This window comes from Polypterus senegalus, chromosome 7 (genome assembly GCF_016835505.1).
Source record: "Polypterus senegalus isolate Bchr_013 chromosome 7, ASM1683550v1, whole genome shotgun sequence".
NCBI classification, from domain to species: domain Eukaryota; kingdom Metazoa; phylum Chordata; class Cladistia; order Polypteriformes; family Polypteridae; genus Polypterus; species Polypterus senegalus.
This window is the reverse complement of record NC_053160.1, coordinates 153,810,574-153,823,894: the sequence shown is the minus strand read 5'-3', so window position 1 is coordinate 153,823,894 and position 13,321 is coordinate 153,810,574. Positions and strand designations below refer to the sequence as shown.

The 13,321-nt window shown below is 35.0% G+C and overlaps 1 protein-coding gene across 1 annotated transcript in view; it reads right to left on the bottom strand.

Moving 5' to 3' along the window:
- The window catches only part of fer (fer (fps/fes related) tyrosine kinase), a 357,459-nt gene that overhangs the window by 111,479 nt on the left and 232,659 nt on the right, over positions 1-13,321 (bottom strand). Inside the window, exons 14-15 of the mRNA XM_039759412.1 lie at positions 5,349-5,464; positions 2,710-2,804 (exon numbers count right to left, since the gene is read on the bottom strand). Of these exons, the coding sequence (XP_039615346.1) occupies positions 2,710-2,804; positions 5,349-5,464 (211 nt within the window). The remainder of the gene's footprint in view (positions 1-2,709; positions 2,805-5,348; positions 5,465-13,321) is intronic.

Genomic DNA, 13,321 nt, shown 5'->3' with positions numbered 1-13,321 from the left:
GCACAGTAGAACAGTGCAACACCACTACAGAATCTACTAAATGTTCCTGAATATCTTTTGTAGTCAAACAGGGGTTGTGATTTGCCATTCTAGAAATTCTAAGAGCAGTTCTTTCGGGAAGTTTTCTTTCAGGCCTGAACTTGACCTCCACCATTCTTTTAACTGCCATTTTTTAATTACATTACAAACTGAGGAAACAGATACATATCTTCTTTTAGTCTTCTCCTGATTTGTGGACATCAATTATTTTATTTCTCAGAGTGCTAGGAAACTGCTTAGAGGAGCCCATGGCTGCCGATTTTTGGGACAAGGTTTTAGCAGTCGGTGTATTTATACACCTTTGAAATGTACATCACCTAACAATGATTGTGAATAAGCCATAGCCCTAATGAGCTAATTAAGATCTGAGATCTTAATAAAAGATCTCAATTCTCTTGTGGTGCCCGATGCTTTGGCTGGTGTTCCTTTAGTTTTTTTCACTCTACCATTGTACAAAAACAAAAATAATACACTATATGTTGAAATTAATCTTTCATCTTTAACTTTATGCCTTTTGGTGAGCAGTTCATCTTTGATTCACTTACTACAGTAAGTACATTTTGAAAAGGGGTCCCCAAACTTTTACATGCCACTGTATAACAGTCTGTTTCCTTTTTCCACAGAGCCTGGCCATGTCACCAACTAGGTATTAGTACTGTCTGTTACTCCTAAGCAAAGCTCCATGCTCCAGCCGGTTTTCTTCACATTTATCAGATAGCTATGCGAAATCTAATTCCTTAAGTACCATGTTATTAGAATATTTTTGTTCCAGGCTATAAAGAAATAGTAAAAAAATATATGTTCCACCTTTAATTTTGACCTTTGATGAATGGGCTTGCATTGTGTTTATGGCACTGTACCTTAAACTGTCTGAACAGCTAACTCCTAGTATTTATAAAACAAAGCATATGTACAGTTTTATAGTATAATTTGATGAATGAACTTAAGGGTCTAACATTTGATTGGTAGTTCTGACCTTGCTTATAAGGTAAACTTGAACATCACAAGAATATAATTTTAATTCGAACACTACACAAAAACAAGTGAGACTAAATTATATTTCACCTTGTTAATAATTAATGCACTGAGAAACTAATGTACACATTTTAAATTGATAACTGTGAGAGAAAAACAACTTTTTTTTCTTTATTTTTTGAACTATGACCGAATTCTATATAAAAAGATGTTCTCTTTTATTTTGTTCTTCCATTTAAATAGGCTATGAAGTCCTGATGAATGAAAAGTGCAGTAGTGGATCCTGTTCAGGTCATAAAACTCACTTACATACAAAGTAGATACCAGACTCTTTTAAATCTAAGTTTAAAGGAATCCTCCACCCAAAAGTGATATTCTGAATATCTGCCTCTTGCTCACATTCATTGCTCAAGAGTCCCATCTTCAATTCAAAATTGCAGTATTATGAGAATGCTTTCTGTTTATGATGTTCTCTGGTTATTCTATTTATTTTTGAAGTATATTGCCTATTTTGTGGATATGACTGGATAACTGGATTACGTGACACAAGTAATGCAAGATTTTTTCTTGTTTGTTTTTTTACATAGTCATTTTTCGCACTGTTAGCTGTTGTCACATACTTGCGTATCGAGGCAGTCTAAGGGTTTAACTGGGAGTGAGATGCAGAGCCAGGGGCTGATGAATGGTACTAATGCCTTTTCTCCCTCTTCCACAAACCACCTGATGAAAAACCCAGCTAAGACTCTGCCCACTTCCGCTGCTACATCACGCCCTCCTGCAGACCTCATTTCCACTCGACATCCCATCGCTTCCTGTCCTTCACCTATAAAAACCTAAGCTTTCACTCTATTAGTCAGTCCACGTTTGACTCAGTCCTTTGTGGCTACTCAGTTTGAAGTCTGATATTAGGTTGCTACTACATTATACAGGGTGGACTCCCCAAATCTTTATGTTTCTCTCTTTGCTTTCTTCACACAGTTAATACTGCATTTGTCACCATTATTACATCATAAACATTTTCCTCTTTGTCCTGCATAAAAACATGAGATTTTTTTGGCCATTGTTACAAACTACATGGGGTAAGAAACATAAAAAAATCTTATTTTTTGGTTGGAGTACTCCTTTAAGGTGTTAAACATGTAGTCAGGATATCTTTAAACAACATGTAAAGTTGGATGATTTGAGCTGCCTTAGTTTTCCCGGGGTGATTCTTTGGTGAAGGTGCAGATTGTAATCAATCACTTACATAGACTTTCCTTCAGATTATAAGGGTTTTGTTTTCTTGGCTGGGGTAACCAGTTGCTGTTAGTGTGAGCTCCATCCTATAGCGGACCATTCCAACATTTTCAGGCCCTCTTAATCCAAATATAGAGTTACAGTGGCTAAGTCTAGATAATCTTTTAAAATATTTTGCAACATAATTTTTTTGTATCCAAGTACACATTCGCTAAATTTAATTGGTAGTATCTTAGAGTGCTGCTTCAAATTTCTGAAAAGATTAAAAAAAGATAATGAAAACTGATAATTGAAACAATGAATTTATAAAGTATACAGAACTTAGAAATTTGTGCTATAGAATTTAGATTTTTCTTTGCCAAATTAAATTTTCTCCAGGAACAAATTCACACTTTACATATTAAAAAGCTTATTTATTTTAAAAATGATCAACCATCTCTTGACAATATATCATCTTACCTGGTACGAGTTCCATAACAATATAAATGGGCTGTCTTTGTGTGCAGACTCCTATTAATTTAACAATATTTGGGTGATCATACTGTTTAAGTATCCTGTTGAAGAAAAAGAAATACCAAATGGATTAGTAATACAGTATTTCAAAAATGTCTAAAATTTGTACTATTTTTTTTTCTGTACAACAGAATCCTACATTTCTTTAAACAAGCTTTTCAATCCATAAAAACAGTAAATACCTTTGAAAATATGCAGTGGCTAACAATAGAAGGCAATTTGAGTTACATGATTGTGTGTATCTAACATAAACATGTTTTCTCAAGAAGAATTAAACCACAATGCCTCATTTGTGTTTTTGGCCCAGTGGGGGGCTAGACTGTGTTTCTAGAGACCTTACTGCTGGCTATGCATATTAATTACATTTTTTAAGACAGAGATAATTATAGTATTACTCAACTGGGAAGGCTACTTAGCTTGGAGATACAAACAGGCTGGCAGAATGAGTTCAGTAAGTAAAGGTTATGGACGTTCAGTTCAGTCTGGCAAAGATTTGACAAGGCCAGATAATGCCATGTGTGCATAGACAGGGGAGAACAAGTCCCACTGGGACAAGCTGTGCAATGAAACTGCTTACTCATAGACTACTGCAGTAAGAAAGAGGGAGGCCGTGGACAGAGTTGGGTAGTTAATTCAATGAAAGTAATTTATTACTAATTATTTTGCTCAAACTGTAATGGGATTCCTTTACTCATTACTTCCTGGAAAAAGTAATCACACTACTAATTACCTTAAAGTTACTCTCTAAAGCCATGGAAATAGGTTCTGATTGCAAAGTACAAGGATAGCCCCAAAATGTTTTCAGATTTTAATAACTAGGAAATAACCAATCATTATGAACATGAATGTCAGCAATTAAATAATTAAATGACATGATTTACATTAGCCCTGGGCTATATGAATCAGAAAGTACCGACCTTCAGTTTACAAAATTATGTCAGATTAAGTGTCAAAGGAAATTTTTAATGGCAAAACTCCTAAATAATCTAAGACTTCTGGCAGCACCTTATCCCAAAATGTGTTTCAGGTTTTTCATTACATCCCTTTAGACAGACAGACTGAGAGATAGTACTTGATTTGTTTTTACTAATATTGAAAATATGAAATATTATAAATAAATAAAGGAAATATTATAACAAACAACAACAAATGCATCAAATACTATGCTTCTGGGTGCCACGTCATGTGACAGATTTAACAGAAACTGTTTTTTTTTTTTTTTTTTAATTTTATTAAACATGTTTTATTGCTATTCATTATTTATGTTAAGATTTGTTCATTGCTATTAATTTTTAATTGGATTTTTTAATTCATTAATATTAATTAATATTTTCTGCTTTCTACATGCTCTCTGAAGTTTGGAAATAAGGTGTCAGCATAGCACAAGATAAAGTAATTCATTTTTAGCAAAGCCATTTCACACTGCATAGCAGACATGGCATAATCCATACAAAAAGAGTCAGGTGGTTGTACATTCCTAGCTTAAATTTAGAGTGCTACTGACACATTGAATGGAGCCAACAAATTCGTCTCATTTTGTTATCAAGATTGGCTTTGAATGGAACACTTCTGGTTTACTGCTAGATGCAGCTAGTGCCATTCTTAAAATATTATGAACCTGTCTTAAGCTCTACAATATACTGTGCAGGCGCTAATTTGAAATGAAGCAGCTGAAAGAAGAGAATTCTTTTTAACTGTTTTAAATGGAAATTAGAATTTATGAACAACATTTAGAAAAGCCTTTCAAAGAACTGCTTTGGCACTAATTATTTTATATAGCTCCTGCTTAAATTTACTGTATCTGCTCTGATGTCAAATCTTTAACTTTCATTTTAAAAAAACAAGGCATACATTTGTTGAGTGGTGAAAGTCCAACTTTCCGTTCATTTCTAAAGTATAGAAGACTCAAAAAAAGATGCTACACAGATGCAAAACACAGCACCTACACTATAAAAATTGCAAATAAATGGAAAACCGGAAAAACAAAATGACGTTGTGATAAAACAAATAAATTATGAACTTATTAACGATACAAGGAACACATAACAGATTTTAAATTGAGATTCTTAGTTTATTAAATTCCATAGTCCAAATGTAATTGGCTAGGAGTTCCACTAGGAGCCATACACAACATATATAAACTTCAAAGTTTACTTGTTGTCCACCTTCAAATCAAATCTTAAATTTCATGGATGCCTTGGGCATGATTTAATAAAACAAATACTCACCAATAGGCCCTCTCTTTTAGTTCTTTAAACATCAGAGGCTTTTATTGGTTTTGAGCTTTATTAACAATAGATTGATTATGTGACTAGTAACCTTGGCAACCTGCATTGAGTACAGGACTTGAAAACCACTCCTAGACTGTGCCAAATTTATTAAGCTCAAGTATACAATCACCTCTCGCAATACATGTACGCTAATGTATAGAATTCTGCTAATGTTTCTGAATAAATCTTACGTTTCAACAATAAAAAAAAATTAAAAATGGAAAAAAGAAAACAGAACATAAGGAAAAGGCATATTTGATTTAGTGAATGTAAGTAATTGGAACAAAACTATAAAGATGAAAATAACTGCATTACCTTGCTTCAGATAAGAATTTTATTTTTAATTCTTGTGGCAAATCTTCTTTACATGTTTTTACAGCAACTGGAGTTTTATCTTTCAGTGTTCCTTTAAACACTTCACCAAAATTACCCTGAAAAAACATGATAAGAAACAGAAGACCTGAGACTAGGATTTCATTCTGCACAATTAACCGATAGAGAAATTGACATTTAACGGTTTTATGAATAATTCTTTGATGCTGCTAAGAAAACAACTAGATTAATATGAAACTATTTTTCTCATAATTAAAATAAAATTAAGCAGTTTGTGAACAGTTTAATTTGTACAAAAACACTGCTGTGGAAAATAAAAATCCACTTGACTGAAATGAGAACTTCATTTGAAGGTTTTAATAGAAAAACTCTCATGGAAAACAGGGGACAATCAAATGAGATAAAACACCAGCTCAGCACTGTTTTACTGACACATATATAATTGCATTTTGTATGTTGCTTTTGTGTGAAAAAAATACAAACTATGCAAAAATGCTTCGGTGCAAAAGAAACATGATCTAATTTTAAAAACCATTTTGAAAGCAGCGAACAGTCATTTATTTAGGTGTCAGACGTGCAGTGATACTTTCTGCTCTTTCATACTGAGACTTTTTTTTTTTTTTTTTACTTTTTCTCATGAGGCTTGTCTTACCCAGTCATTCAAAAAAGAAATTAAAGGCTTATTTTTCCAATATGCAAAAGAAAATAACAAATAAAACAAACATTGCAAAATGCTCCCAATAAATAAGTTAGAAAAATATCAATTAGGATTATTTTGCTTGCTGCTGTCTATAAAAACTCTAGGAACCAAAAGCGTTGTTTCATATTGTTTATTATCAAGCATTGTGAGAGGAAAAAATGACAGGCTACAACATAAATAATAATTCAAGTTATCTGCATTCAACATCCTATCACTGACAAAGTGTTTCGATTTAGACATTTTCGATTGCTATAAAAAGATTCAGCAGCAGATAGGAAAACAGTAATGCTTAATTTAAACAAACCATTAAAAACTGCTTTTCAATTTGGAATGAAGTACAGATTTTGAATATTTATTGAAAGGCTATTTTGTAGTTTTTAGACTGATTCATATTCTTTGCTTAAAACTTGTATGTACAGTAATCCCTCGCTATATCGCGCTTCGACTTTCGCGGCTTCACTCTATCGTGGATTTTATATGAAAGCATAACTAAATATATAACGCGGATTTTTCGCTGCTTCGCAGGTTCTGCGGACAATGTGTCTTTTTACTTCCTGTACATGCTTCCTCAGTTGGTTTGCCCAGTTGATTTCATACAAGGGACGCTATTGGTGGATGACTGAGAAGCTAACCAATCAGAGCACGCAGTTAAGTTCTCCTGACTGAGAAGCTAACCAATCAGAGCACGCAGTTAAGTTCCTGCGTGCTGAATGCAGTGTTAACCAGGAAGTCTCGTCTTGCTCATTCAGCATCAACGTGTTTCGCTGTGTAAAGAGTTGTGCTCTTTTGTGTTTATCTTTGTGCATAGTCAAGCCCTTCATTATGGCTCCAAAACGATCTGCTACTGCTTCAGGGGCCGTGCCCAAGTGCAAACGAAAGATGTTAATGATTGCCGAAAAGGTAAACGTTTTGGATTTGTTGAAGGCTACGATTCTTTTTATTTAAAAAGTAGGAAAAGAATATAAGATCTACGGCCGCAGTGTCCTTTTAACCAGGGTGCAAAACGAGTTGTTAGTGGATGTAATAAGGCAGTAGTCTGGATGGAATCTGCTTTAGGGATTTGGATTGAAGACTGCCAGACTACACAATCACCTGAAGTGGCTCCTTTAAGGGCTGTAATGCTCTCTTTTGTTGTGCAGTAAAATTAAACTCATTGTAATCGGACAAGTCATCGTGTCATTGTTGGTGAGTAACCATAATTAATTTTCTACTAACAGTACTTAGTACATGTACGTACGTTTAGTGTCACTGTACACACATTTACTGTATACTATTTTTCTTGCATTGTACGTATTTATTGCTGGTGGCCTGTCTATCGTAATGGCTGTAACATATGTGATATCTGAGACAATCAATATCTTTAAAATAATATTTAGGTTTTACTGCATATAAACAGTGTGTTTATATACATAATTTCAATGAATCTTACCTAATATCTAAGAGAATACAAAGGGATTATGCTGTATAACTCTGCGGGGAATATTTATAAGCAGTGTGGGAGAGTTTATAAGGGCTTAAAATATATAAAAATAACCATACAAACATACGGTTTCTACTGCAGATTTTCACCTATCGCGGGGGGTTCTGGAACGCAACCCCCGCAATCAAGGAGGGATTACTGTATACTACTTCATTGTTCATAAAACAAACACAACAAGAACAGTAATAACAGCAACCCTCCAAAATGATACTAAAAAAATCAACAAAGCAAACTTGACTGTTACACAAAGATTTGCTAAAGACTGATTTAATCCAAAGTCAAAAATAAATGTCTACCAAATGGGCATACATAAAAACTTGATTTAGAACTTAGCAAATATTATCCTCAATTGTTCACTGCCATTTCTGAATTAAGTGATGACACTCCTCATGTTCATTCCTGACGAGCTTTGAAGGTCTCTATTCACATTTGGTTGGATGATGATATTGAGTTCTCCACATACATGAGTGTGGAAAGGGAACACAGGAATGATGGTGAAAGTTTAAAGATAATTATTCAATTTTGATTGTATTGAATACTGTAATTATATTTGGCTACAAGTAGTTTAGGGATCAAAACTAAATTGACTGTGTGTGTTTATATATATATATATATATATATATATATATATATATATATATATATATGATTTTTGAGTGTACTTTAGTGAGATTATGATTTTGCTTTCACTGTCACTGTCACCACAGGCTACCTGCTAAGGCTGATGGTTCAGGTGTCTTTATAAATAGCCTGCAGCAGCATATAGACATAAATGTATGCTGAAGCCTATTTAAAAAGTATTCTGTGCAAAGCAGGAACCAACGTAGGTCAGTCCATCGCAAAGTACTCTCATGTGTTGAAATATTTTTGCATCCTTTTCAATACCAACCTGGAAATGACATCAGCAGCAAAACAGAATAAAGTTAGTGCTTAACCATCATTTGAGTTTATGGGGAAAAGGGCAAAATGTACACTGTTTATTTAATTTCCTGCCTGAGAATGTTTGCTTGTCTCTTGACTTGTGTCTTTTCTTCTAATTCTTTATGAAAATAATCAGTGCCTTCACTATTGGTAACGGTACACTATGACATAGAGCAAGAAATGACTCAACTGGCATCTTGTCATAGTAAAAATATGATTTAGAAGTAAGAGGTGATGCTGTTACATTTTTGGCAAATGTCAGTCACTTTCTAATTTGCATTGTCCTGAACATGGTCGCTGAGGGGAGCTAGAGCCTACTCCAGCCGGCATAGGGTGCAAGGCAGGAACAAACGCTGGACAGGACGTGTAGCAAACGTGCAGCATGTAACACCCAAATTCTTGCCAGAAACAACCATGTAAAATCCTCAGGAACTAAACTCATATTACATATAAATGCAAACATGGCAGAATTTGCACCTGTAAAGCATTGATTATTTGCTGATACGGAGTTAAAAATGTTTACATGAACTCGTAAGATGATAACATACCAGGATATGTGAACCTTTAAATATTAATGAAGTTCTTAAAATCAAAATAATGTCTAATTTTATAATACATAATGCAAAACAGTTAAAACTTTTATTAAATACAAAACACATAACTGCTAATGATCATGCGATGTTATACAAACTGCTCTCTGCAATTTGTAACGAACACAAAATGCAGGACAGACACGCAACACTGAGGTTTACATGCATCACATTTGCATCTTCCACTTATTTTTTATTCTGATCTTCAAATTCTTCTACTTACAGCTCAAATAAAGCTACCAATTCTGTGTGTTGGGTCCGTTCAAATAAAAAGGTTGCTGGTTATCTTAAAATTCTGACTTAAGTTAAAAAAGAGTACACAAAATTATTATTATTTTTTCTCTCCAATGGCTGTCTCTGCAGTGATATAAGTCAGGAATAAGTGTGGATTCAGCTCTGCCTTTGCCAGAGTTCTAATATGTTCTCTACCCATCAATTTTTAGTTTCATTTATATGAATGTGCAGTGTTTCCTGGTGATGCCTGAATTTTACTCTAAATGGTCATTGTACATTTGCCAATGGAAAAGCAGCTTGAATGGAGATGTGGTGTAAATATGGATTGTATTTTATCAAAATCACTAAGGTCATGGCCACTCTTTGCACCCATGATGAATTGTCATTTACCTTCAATAAATCAACTTTAACATTAGTCTCTGATATCATAAAAGAAGGACTTAATGCCGAGTACGAATTAATTTTCTGTATACAATATTTTTTTATGAACCCAGGAGCTAATATGATTAATTTACAAATGCTCTGTACTCTTGAATATACCACATCATTTTCTAAATGTGCTTAAACGTGAGCATTGTCATTGGGGTGGGGCTGGAGCTTAACCTAACAATCATTGGGCACAAGGCAGGAACAATCCCTGGACAGGACAGGACCTTGTACAGGAAACTGTAGTCTTTTGAATCCAAGCAGGTAATTAGTGGAAATAATGGCAGAAATATAATTTCACACTCTTGCAGATCCTGTAAAAGTGGTAGCTTCAGTCAGATTTGAATCTAATACTTTGATCTGTAATCTTGAACCATTACAAAGATTTGGAGTGTTCAGATCAAAAGAAATCTACACTGAATTGTGGTTCCCTTTAACTTCTTACATACAGCATTGACATTTACAAGCTGCACATTTACGTGTCCCATGGAATAAACTCAATGTTTTAAGCATGCTATTTTCACTTCAATACTGAGCCAACATCCTTTCGTGAGTTTCAGCAGATTTTGCACCCTCTGCTCACAGAAATCTCACTATGGCACCTTGTTCAACAATGGGTCAATCCGACTGTGGAGTGTCCATGACCTTGGCTTCAACTAGACTAACAGTGTGTTCGAATTACCCATAAACCATCACAAATGTGTTGCACTGCGTCAGCTTCTATGTGTTGCAGTTCCAGCATAATTTTCAAATTGCCATTACTTTTTGATTCACCCTCGGATATATAGAGACAAAGCATAAGTGCAATTTTACAAGCTGATGAATTGCTTTAAATATTAATGTATTTATTGCTACAATGATATCAAAAACTGTATAATATGCTGTCTATTTTTTGTTGCCATTGTTATATTTATTGCTGTAACAAAATAAATTTCTAGCCACTGTTCTTGAGCAATAGTTTTCATTCACTCATTTTTACTGTATATAAGATTCTTCTACAAAGCTTGTGAACAGCTTAGTTACAAATCATTAAATATATTCCTATCAGTCTCATTTTGGAAGATACATTACAGTAATCCCTCCTCGATCGCGGGGGTTGCGTTCCAGAACCCCCCCGCGATAGATGAAAATCCACGAAGTAGAAACCATATGTTTGTATGGTTATTTTTATATATTTTAAGCCCTTATAAACTCTCCCACACTGTTAACATTATTAGAGCCTCTAGACATGAAATAACACCCTTTAGTCAAAAGTTTAAACTGTGCTCCATGACAAGACAGAGATGACAGCTCTTTCTCACAATTAAAAGAATGCAAACATATCTTCTCTTCAAAGCAGCGCCGTCAGGAGCAGAGAATGTCAGAGAGAGAGAGCGAGAGAAAAGCAAGCAATCAAAAAATCAATACGTGCTTTTAAGTATGCCGAAGCACCGCGATAAAGAGGCATTTTGTAGAGGAGCGTCCATATTTTCTAAGCAAACAGCCTCTGTGCAAACAGCCCCTCTCCTCACACCCCCTCCGTCAGGCGCAGAGAATGTCACAGAGGGTGAGAGACCGAGAAAAGCAAACAATGAAGCACCGCGAGGGAAGCATATCTTATATCATTGAGGAGTTTTAGTTAATATGTAATACATGCTCTGATTGGGTAGCTTCTAAGCCATCCGCCAATAGCGTCCCTTGTATGAAATCAACTGGGCAAACAAACTGAGGAAGCATGTAACATAAATTAAAAGACCCATTGTCTGCAGAAATCCGCGAACCAGCGAAAAATCTGTGATATATATTTAGACATGCTTACATTTAAAATCCACGATAGAGTGAAGCCGCGAAAGTCGAAGCGCGATATAGCGAGGGATTGCTGTACTTCTGTTTTCGGCCTACAGTTTAAATTATTGTTTAAAACATATAATGCTGCTGGTATTTTAGATGAAATAATTGATGTAAGAGGCTTCCTTTTAAAGATATAGCTAAAAAAAGATTTCAATCCTTCTCCTCAGCAAAGCTACTTCAAAATGATTTGACTAGTATGACTACATTATTATGCGTAGGATTACATGCAGCGTGTAGCCAAGATAACTTGTTTTAGTTTGAACTCCAGTCACCACTGACAATATCTAGTATATATATATATTAAAGACCGCATCAGCATTAAGACCTTTCCACAGACCAAGTAAATGACCACTCTGCCAACATGGGAGCTTATTTAGAGCACAGAATCCAACACTCTCATAATTCCTGCAGAGAAAACAAAATCCAATATGCTAGGACCGAGAGATTTATTTCACTTGATTGGATTTGTTTTCTACTATACTTTTGCAAAACTACAAAGTGTGGTCTCATTGTGGCAAAGACGTAACACACACATAAAACTTTTTTTAAAAATAAAATATTTTATTCATCAATATGAAAAATGAAACAATGGAAACTAAACACAAGACAAATAATTAAAGATTTTTTAAGACCTCTTCTCTGGACTGAGCTTTGCCAGAAATCAGAATCATTTTAATTGTTTTAGTTTCAATGTAAGGCTGTTCTGCTCAATATGACGCCAGAGTGTGGCATCACATTGTTGTAAAAGTTTCACTATTGCTATGACCATGTGACCATGAAGACCCTATAAATCTATACATTACACAATATGTGGTCCATGGTTCAGCTCATTATAGAGTAAAGACACCCCTCACACATGTCACAAGAGTTCCACTTTCTGCTGTTCCTACCACCTTTGATTTTTATATTGTATTGTGACTACACAATAAGGCTTTGAAATGAAGTACTAGGAAGTGTTAGAACAGTCCACAACAGAAAAGTACCCTTCTAATTTCAGCTCCTTGTGGTGCCCCGTGCAATGGCACCATTGACAGTTTCAGACTCTGGGCACCTGGATCTGTAACCAGGCTATAAGAGAATCGAGACAATGATGACTGTTCAAAAAAAAAAAAAAAAACAGAATTCTGGTTTATTCCAACGGGAGGTGTCAATAATACAGTAATGTCTTGAAAATACAGTGGGTACGGAAAGTATTCAGACCCCCTTCAATTTTTCACTCTTTGATATATTGCAGTCATTTGCTAAAATCAATTAAATTAATTTTTTTCCTCATTAATGTACACACAGCACCCCATATTGACAGACAAAAAAAATTTTTGAAATTGTTGCAGATTTATTAAAAAAGAAAAACTGAAATATCACATGGTCCTAAGTATTCAGACCCTTTGCTCAGTATTTAGTAGAAGCACCCTTTTGAGCTAATACAGCCATGAGTCTTCTTGGTAAAGATGCAACAAGTTTTTCACAACTGGATTTGGGGATCCTCTGACATTCCTCCTTGCAGATCCTCTCCAGTTCTGTCAGGTTGGATGGTAAACGTTGGTGGACAGCCATTTTTAGGTCTCTCCAGAGATGCTGAATTGGGTTTAAGTCAGGGCTCTGGCTGGGCCATTCAAGAACAGTCACAGAGTTGTGATGACAAGTGATGAGCAGTGCCTAGTTGTCTCCACACACTGAGGAGAGGCAAGACACATGACAGCCCGCATGGAGTTTGCTAAACGACACCTGAGGGACTCTGAGATGGTGAGAAATAAGATTCTCTGGTCTGATGAGA